Source organism: Hydra vulgaris, chromosome 11, assembly GCF_038396675.1.
Source record: "Hydra vulgaris chromosome 11, alternate assembly HydraT2T_AEP".
Taxonomy (NCBI): Eukaryota; Metazoa; Cnidaria; class Hydrozoa; order Anthoathecata; family Hydridae; genus Hydra; species Hydra vulgaris.
In genome coordinates, this window is record NC_088930.1 from 23,554,775 (window position 1) to 23,564,336 (window position 9,562).

Genomic DNA, 9,562 nt, shown 5'->3' on the forward strand with positions numbered 1-9,562 from the left:
TAAAATTGAGAAAGATCAATAAAATACGGAATTCTCGCTATATAGTTTAAATATTTTTCCTACCTTTTGTGTTGCGAATAAAGTCTTTCTTTCGTTAAAATATTTTTTCTAAACATTTTTTAATGTAAACAACGAGCACTGTTTGAAAGATTGATAAATAATGAGAATTTAAAACTGAAGAGATTAGAATTTTCCTCGATAGTAAAGGAGTGTGCATTAGGTTTCAAGTTGCCTAATAATGAAGGCAACGGAATTATGGAAAGAAACCACTGTATAATTATGAGAATAGCAGGACAATCAAAAATATCAGAATAGGAATCGGTATTTTTGCATAATGTTTCAGCCAAAAAGATGGTGTAAGTCCTATGAAAAAATATACAGCTATCAAATTAATATTAAAGAATTAAATTTTGGTTTCAAATGCGAATGACCGTACCAAACAACAGCCAACTAAAATAACTCGATGTTTTAAAACGAATTGGAGAAGTAAGTAGCGTTAGAAATGCATTGAGCAAGTTATAGGCGTATCAGAAATAAATATTGGAAAGCGTGTCAGAGATAAATATCTAAGCTAAAAATAGACTTCAAAATGAATTCAAAAACAGCACATGCCTCAAAAATACCTTGATAATGTTTGTGTGATCTTAAAGGGTCCGTGTAAGTGTAAAGACTAATTGACGAAAGAAGTGTAATTCTAGTTCTAGTAGAAAACTCTAGAACATGTAATGACATGGTTTATCATTTTAATGGCTCCTTATTGATATAACTATACAACTTTGAATTTTTAGAGATATTTGTGGATTTTTATTTAAAATAATATGAAAAAATGTTTTTTTATTGAAGAAAAAAGAATCTTAACTCAAAGTTGTGTTTTAAAATCTGTTCTTCAACTCAAAGTTATGTTTATTGCAAAACTACAGTGCTAATACTTAATCAGAAGTAGAAAAACAGATAAAATTGTTTTTACCTTTTTTTTTCGTGAAATAAATTCTAAATAATCTCAACAATCGTTATTATGATTATTAATACGATTACAATAGAACGCCGTTAACTTAGGATAAGTCTGGATAAGTCGGACTTAAATAACTCGGACAGTTTTTTAATTCCCTCTGAATTTTCTCTATCAACTTACGATAAAGTTAGGTCGTTCCATTTGCTAACTCGTACTATTTTTTGTTGTCCTTCCGGAAAAAAACTTCGCTTAACTACGATTTTTAATTTGAATTGCATATACATTACTGTGAATATGTTTTAGACCACTTAGACCATAATTAGACGTATTTAGAATTTTTTTCCTATGTAATTTTTTTAAAGCGTACTTATGTTTAATAATATATAAGAAAAGTTCAAAGAATATATTATTTTGAATAAATAAACAAAATTGATGAGGGAACATGAGGGATTTGTTTATTTATTTATTAAAACAATGCGTCATAATAACTACAGACCAAGCGTTCATCTAAATAAGAAATGAAAATAAACTGGTTTAAACTGATTCGGGTTCATACTCCTACACTTAAGTTTTTGACAGTATAAAGTGCAGTCATAGAATGAATTTAGTACAATAATGATGGGTTTAGGTACATTTTTAAAAAATTGTTATTTTTTATAAGCACTGTTACAAATTAGTTAAAAATAATTAAACAGAGTTATTAGTTTGCATATTTAGATTAATTAAATGGGTAAATTATCTTTAATAGAGAGAAAAAAAGTTATTATGCCTCACAAGGTTATTCGCTGCGACAAATTTCATTCAAAAAAGGATTTTTTAAGACTGCTGTTACAGAAATCATTAAAAATTTTAGAGAAACTGGCTCCCTTGAAGATAGAAAGAAAAGTGGCAGACTTCCAAAGCTACAAAAAATGAATATAAATATTTAAAAACTTTTTCTTTAAGAAATAGAAAAAAATATCAACCGAGTTGACAAAGAACATTAACACAGCAACTGGGGAAAATGTCAGCACTTCTTGTATTCGACAATGCCTACTCAAATCGAGATTAAGAGGGTGTGTTGCAATTCGAAAACCATTATTACGGCGTGGCAATAAAAAAAAACAACTTAAATATGCGAAACAACACAAAAATTGGCCCCAGGAAATCTTTAATCGGGTACTGTACACCGATGAATCCAAATTGGAAATTTTTGGAATAAAAAGATGCCGATATATTTGAAGAAGAATCAGAGAAGTCTATCCGCCAAAGTTTTTAAACCCTACTATTAAACACGGAGGAGATTCTTTACAAGTTTAGGGCTGTTTATCTTCATCTGGAGTAGGTGATTTGATCAAAATAGAGGGGCGACTCATCGGGGAACGTTATGTGGATATCCTAAAGCACCATGCTGTATCTTCCGCAATAAAAGTAACAGGTCATAATTTTATTCTGCAGCAGGACAATAACCCAAAACATTGTTCCCGTATGGCAAAAAATTATTTAAATTAAATGACAGAAGAAGGAGTTCTGGAATTGATGACCTTGCCTCCTCAGAGTCCAGATTTGAATATAATTGAGCATATTTGGGATTACCTGGACAGAAAGAAGGTCGAACATGCTCCCCAAAACGCTCAAGAATGTTTTGAATTACTTCCAAGAGAATAGTACAACATACCCCAGGATTTATAACTAATTTGTATGAATCTTATCCCGGCGAATATCGGCTGTGGTTAGGGCAAAAGGAGGATATAGTAGATATCAAGAGTTTTTTTATGAAGTTTAACATTAAAAAGTTTGTAATTGTTCCATATTTTGTGTGAAATACATGTGTTTTAATAAGCTTAGAACTAAAAACTTAAATATTAGAGAAGAATTCTCTAAGATTTTTTGAAAAAATGTAAGAGGTGAAAAACATATTCACAGTACTGTAAGTGCATATAATAACAAAACTTCCAATACATCAAAAAAAGTTTCAAACTTTGAAAGCTCGAAAATAAAATATATTTTCGTCAAGTATATTTAAACAAAACTAAATATTTTCACTGATACCTTCGTTTCTTGGAATGAAATTTTCATAAATCACAATTGTTAAATGCTTTTGCAAAGCAGGATTTAAGGAAGGCGTAGGAGTACCAGACAAAGACGATGAATACTTCTGTACAATAACAAGTTCAATTGATCCGTTATGTCAGCATGATGAGGACCTTGTATAACATTATATGTTAACAATTGATGATGACGTTTCGGTTATGAAAGAAGTAGTATCAGATGAAAAAATTATTGAAGATATTATTGAGACAGTTGACATAGAAACGCAAGAAGAAGGAAACCAGAAAAAGATTTTTGGATGTTAAGAAAGTAACAGAAACAGCTGAACGACCAGTGAAACTTTTTTTATCTAAGATGACTCAGACCCATATAATTGGTAACATTTTGATTTTACTGTGACTAACCTATTGCAATAAATCATGTTAAAAAAAGATTCTAAAACGTAAAAAAAAAATAAGTATGAAAAATTATTTTTTGCACAGACAAAAGCACCGAAGGTAAAATTGTGAAACTTTATTAAGTAGTAGCATAAACAATTTGATGTATTTGAGAAATTACAGAACATGCACCATACCCATGAATTTCTTACCGCTGCTGTGAGCAAAACTGCAATCAAACTGCGAACTTTTTGATTCCGAAGTCAGGTTTCTACTTACTAGTTCCGCAGCTGGTAAATTTTAAAACATTGTTTAAAATAATTTTGCTTGGTATTGTTTAACGCAACTAATTAGTATTAAAAATGCAATGTTTAGGTTCCTTTAAAAAAAGGTTTCAAATGCAAGATACTGGATTAAATTAAAACTTCCACAACCGGAAATAAATCTAAGTTTTAAAGTCCGCTAAATCACTTTTAACACGTGTATCAAATCCATGATCGGTTATTGTACATGATCGGTTATTGTACATGATCAGTTATTGTACGTGATTGGTTATTGTACGTGATTGGTTATTGTACGTGATTGGTTATTGTACATAATCGGTTATTTAAATTAAAAATTGCAAAATGATTTTCTCGTCATCACATAAACAAATTCATAAATATGCAACTTTAAAAATGATACTGGCTGTTTATATTCAATTTCATGTTTTACAGAGTTTCAGGCTAATTATTTAGGCAGATTATTTGAAAGATTAAGATTAAAAGATAAAAACTAAGAACAGAAAATGAGCTTCTGCGATTTTTGCACCTAATTTAAAATATTTGCCTAAACTTACAGAAGCATTACTTTGTTTTAGAAAAAGTTTGCTTTAGTGCCATTTTTTTAAGGTTGATATAGATTAACCATGTTTGATGATAAAATGATATCAAAAGTAAAAGATTTATTCGTGTTTTATACGCACCATGGGTACACGTAAAAAATTTGTTCTAAAATACATGATTTTCATTTTTATGCTATTTTGGAATTTCTATCAAGAAATTAAAATTTGTTCTTTAAATAGTTATTTTTGCGCGTAAACAACATAAACACGCGTGCGCACGTTGTCACGAGTCTTATTTGAGTATGTTGATTCCATAAACGCTAATAATGCTGTATTTTATGTTTATATTAAATGATTATATAATTTTTGCCGTTTTTTTTACAATTTTGACTTAGTGTGTCGCAGTATTCAATTATGCGATAAAAAGCGATAAAAAATTGCATCAAATCGTACGCAATTTTTCACTAAAAAATCAACTCACAATAAATTGCCCAGCGATTCTCTCTATAAAAATGACAGCATTTATCTAACTAAATATTGCAAAAAAAACTAATTGAATATGAAATAAGTATACCTTTGTTCCATTTTCTTGCGGGCTTAATGACAAAGGCTGAAAACCGTCTGTACATGCTTCATACCCTTGCTTCCACGAGGTTCCATTCTCATTCTGATACGCTCTTCTACAAATACAAATTACTGTAGGTAAGCCTAACGGTTTTAACTGCGAAGTGTCTACGCAATCAGTAAAAGGACATGGAGAAGGGTTGCAAGCTGTTGCATACGTTAAAGTAGCATTTAAAGTAGCAGCATCAATATGAAAGACTACATAACAAATAAATACAATTAAAAGAATCATGTTTTTTGTAAGTATCATTTTTTTATATTACAAAAAATTTGATTCTGCTTTTTTTATTTTACGAAAAAAAAAATTTTATACTCCAATTAAAAATTTAAAAATCACGATAGCTGTTTTACACATAGCAATGATGATACCCGCAAAGCAATAGCCGCAGCATGGTTCCCTCAAAGAATATTGAATAAATGTGATACGTTTATTTCAATGTTTAATATTTTGCTTAACAACGCTCTGAAAGCAACTCTTTTCCTGTCGCTAATATATAGATATTTCAATTCATAGTATTAACGTGGTTTAATATACTATATTAAAATACATTAATAAATAATCATCAATCACTTTTAAAACGCTCTAAAATATAAAACCAAAATAAATTATAAAAACAATTTTCCGTTAATTTTTTTACTATTATATGTTTTTTTAATAAATAAATTTTTTTTGAAATTTTTTTGAAGTTTGAAATAAAACAAAGAATTTTATTTATTTACAAAAAAAAATACGTTGTAAAGGCTTATAAACAATTAATTCAAACTTGTACAGCTATCTTATTGTTTAATTAGATCACTTATGTACTTACCCAGCCAATAGGACAGGCGGGTACCGTATGATTTTTGTCAGGACTAACGGGAACGGGATTTTAACGCGTAAGTGTTTTGGTTTCCGAATGGGCCCCATATGGTTAAAAAATAAAGCAAATTTGCTTGATTGGGTTTTATCTGGTTTTTATCAGGGCCGATAATTCTGGGGATATGACGGGTTTCCCATAAGGTTCCCAAAAGGTTTAAACTGATAGTTAAAAAAATCATAACAAAACTTACTCTATGGTTGCCATTTATAATTCGTATTGTGCGTGAAATAAATTTAAAAATGTAACTTTTGTGCATTATATTTTTTGAATACATTTTATTTACATTGTAATTAAAGAGAAATTTTTCTATTCGATGTACTTTTTCACTGTGAAACTCCGTTAAAAAGACGTTATTTTAAAATTTCATTTATTACCATTATAAAAGAATTATTTTATATTTTTTTAAAATAAGTTTAGAAAGTTTAACATACAGTTGCGAAAAATAAAATAGCACCACTAAGCGTATTTTCCTTTTTGTTAAGAAAACACCATGCAAAATAAACTTTTTTTAATAGCTTTGCTGTTTAAAATATTAGCTAACATGTTTATTTTTTAAAACAAATCATTTTGGGAAAAAAACTGCATGGTGTTGCTCGATTTTAATCAAAAATGCCAATTTTGACCGAAAAATAAAATAGCATCGCACACTCTTTTGTTGTAAAATACTCTGATAACGGTAAAAATAATTGTGAAAATAGCAAGCGTTAGGGTTTTTTTGCTGTTTTATTCGTTTTATGTTAGTGCGTATTAGAAGGAGACATTTACATATAAAAATGGGACGCGGAAAGCATTGTAGTGCTGAAAAACGAGAACTGATGCGAAAGTTGATATCAGCAGGGAAATCTTATAGAGAAGTTGGTCGTTTAGTTGAGTGTTATAAAAGTCAATAAAATGATAAGAAATACCTTAAAATTTCAAGAAAAGCCTGAAACACGTGGTCAAAAATGTTCTACTTCAACATTGCTGGCCAATCGCTTAGTCCGACTGGCTAAAAAGGAACCTTTTAAAACAGCTAACGAGCTGAAAAAGGACTTTAACATTGATGCAACAGTACAAACAGTTCGAAGTTGTCTGCGAGTTAATGGATTAAAAGCCTGTAGCCCCAGAAAAGTTCCACTTCTAAGTGCAAGACATGTTGTAAAGCATATTGCGTTTGCTAAAAAATACTCAAATTGGCCACTCGAAAAATGGAGGAATATTTTAAGGACAGACGAAAGTAAGATTGTGCTTTATGGTGGAAAAGGCTCTCGGGCGTATGTCAGAAGACCGCCGAATGCAGAATACAATCCAAAATATACCATCAAAAATATTAAACATGGAGGTTATAGTATAATGATATGGGCATGCTTTTCTTAGTACGGAATAGGGCCCATTCATCACATTACTACTATTATGGACCAACACGTTTATGTTGATATAATCAATGATTCTCAGCAACTTCCGTCTACGTCTGATTCACCGACGTAGCATGTACATCCACCAAATAATGAAGAGCTCAAAAATGATGTCGACACGAAGCTTGCTAATTTATTTTACCGTACGGGTATATCATTTCGTTTAGTCGAATCAGAGGCCTTTAAGGATTTCGATAAGTTGCTCAATCCATCATACGCATCTGTCATCCCGAATGCTAAAGCCTTATGAGGATCTCTGCTCGACAAACAATACACAAAATGTTCTACTTCTGTAAATGAAATTTTGAATTCTGAAACAAGCTTAACACTGATGTCTGACGGCTGGACAAACTTAAGAGGCGATCACATAGTGAATTTTTGTATTAAAGCGCCCGATCAGAAGCCCTTTTTTTACACCTCAATAAATAGATCCGAAATCATTCAAAATTTATCTGCATTTGTTGCGGCAATCTTACAAGTTATTAAGAAGATTGGCTCACAAAAATTAACCAGTTTCATAAGCGACAACGCTCCTGTTATGAAATCAGCGTGGAGGATCATCGAGAAGAAATATTCACACATCTCGACTAGCGGATGCGGAACTCATGGAGTCAACTTGCTTGTGAAGGACATAGTTTCTACAACTGAGGCCACAAAAACAGTCAAAGATGCAGAGAAAATCATCAAATATGTGAAAAATCATCACATCGTGATGATTTTTCACATATTTGATGATTTGATACATATTTGAGCATTTTTCACATATTTGAGCAAAGTTTGATGAAAGACGAATTGCAGCAAATATTTCTCTTTCATTGTCCATGCCTGTATCTACACAATGGTTTAGTTATTACAAATCAATGAGCAGTCTCCACCTATCAAAATACGTTTTTATTAAGTTGGTAGACGAAGAAAGTATATTACTGAAGGAAGTTCAACCAAAGAATACATCTGCTGATATTATGGCATTGATAAAATCTAACCCATTTTGGGACCGTCTCTCTAAGCTTGTCAAAAGCATTGATTTTCCTTTTAACGTGATCGTAAGAAAAGAAAGATCGCTAGAAAGTAATGAAGTAATCGTAAATCGTGAGAAAAGAAAGATCTCTAGAAAGTAATGAAGCTCCATTGTCTCTCGTGTATGATTACTTTGGTCAAATGTACAGTTCATATATGGACGATAAAGACATACAACAAAAAGTGCAATCTCGCCTCAATTTTCTCTTTGCACCAGGTATTGGAATTGCTTTCATATTAACGCCCAAAAATGCCGCAGAAGGCTTATTTTTGAATGAAGAAAAAACTGATTATATCACTGCTACAGTTGAATTCGCCAAAAAGATCAAACCTGAAATTGCTAACACTGCTAAGGATGAATTGATTGCTTTTATAGGAGAAATGGCTGCGCTGCCTGAGAGAAGAAAGGAAACAATATTCAAGGTGAACGCGCGAAATTATTGGAACATTATCGGTCGCGATAAATATCCTGCTCTTTACGAAATTGCTAAGCCTATAAACGAAATGATCTGCTTATCGGCTACAGCAGAAAGAGCTTGATTGACCTTTCGATTTATTCACTCGCGACTAAGAAATCGTCTTACAAATGAGAGAGTTGAAAAGCTGGTATTCTTGTATACCAATAGCGTGCTGATGGACACAAATGACAAGACTGATTACATTCTTGAAGAAGGTGCAATTCTCAATGAAATTGAATGTCAAGAAATCACCGAATAGGCGCCAGCATTATATTTTTTTATTACTGTAAGAATCTTTGAAAACTCCTAATGTTACTAATCACTGAATTTATAATAAAGTTAAAATATTACTTAAAACATTTTTTAAGTTTAAATCTTTTTTTGTTGATTTCAAAAAATCGTCTGCAAAGCAGTAAATTTTGTCGGCACCGACGTCTGTGCAGACAAATTACACTGTCAGCGCATATCTGCGCATATCTGTGCAGACAGTCCGAACCCTAATTTTTTTACCATGTGGGGTAAGTGTTTTGTTTTCCGTTCGGAAAACAAAACACTTACCCGTTAAAATCCCGTTCCCATAAGCCCAGAAAAAATTCATACGGTACCCGTCTGTCAATGTTGGCTGGGCAATTGAAAAAGATATTTTTATTTAAACTTGAAAAACCGCTCTTAACAATAAGCAATTTTATTTACTCTAAACAAGAAGCAAAATTATCTATATAGTTTTTCATAAGTGTTTAAATAACGACAATAAAACTTAAATCTAATTTATATGATGGTTAAGTAAAAAATTATTTTTATACACAATATTAAAATATTATATTACCTTTTTTTTTTTTTAGATTCAATTTTATTTTTTGGTTCGTCTACAGACGTACCCTAGATCCGCCCCTGGTTTTTGAATTGCATATATATGCATCATATATGATGTGGTTTTTGTAGTACAGGTGTTCCTCAAAATACAGGTTGGCAGTGATACAATCATCCTAAAAGCAATTTGTTATAACAACCTTCAAAAAATTAGGT

At 31.2% G+C, this 9,562-nt stretch overlaps 1 protein-coding gene across 1 annotated transcript in view; it reads right to left on the minus strand.

Moving 5' to 3' along the window:
- The window catches only part of LOC105845741 (uncharacterized), a 69,854-nt gene extending 64,714 nt beyond the window's left edge, over positions 1-5,140 (minus strand). The window contains exon 1 of the mRNA XM_065810502.1: positions 4,758-5,140. Within this exon, the coding sequence (XP_065666574.1) occupies positions 4,758-5,057 (300 nt within the window). The 5' untranslated portion in view covers positions 5,058-5,140. The remainder of the gene's footprint in view (positions 1-4,757) is intronic.
- Positions 5,141-9,562: the final 4,422 nt, after the last annotated feature.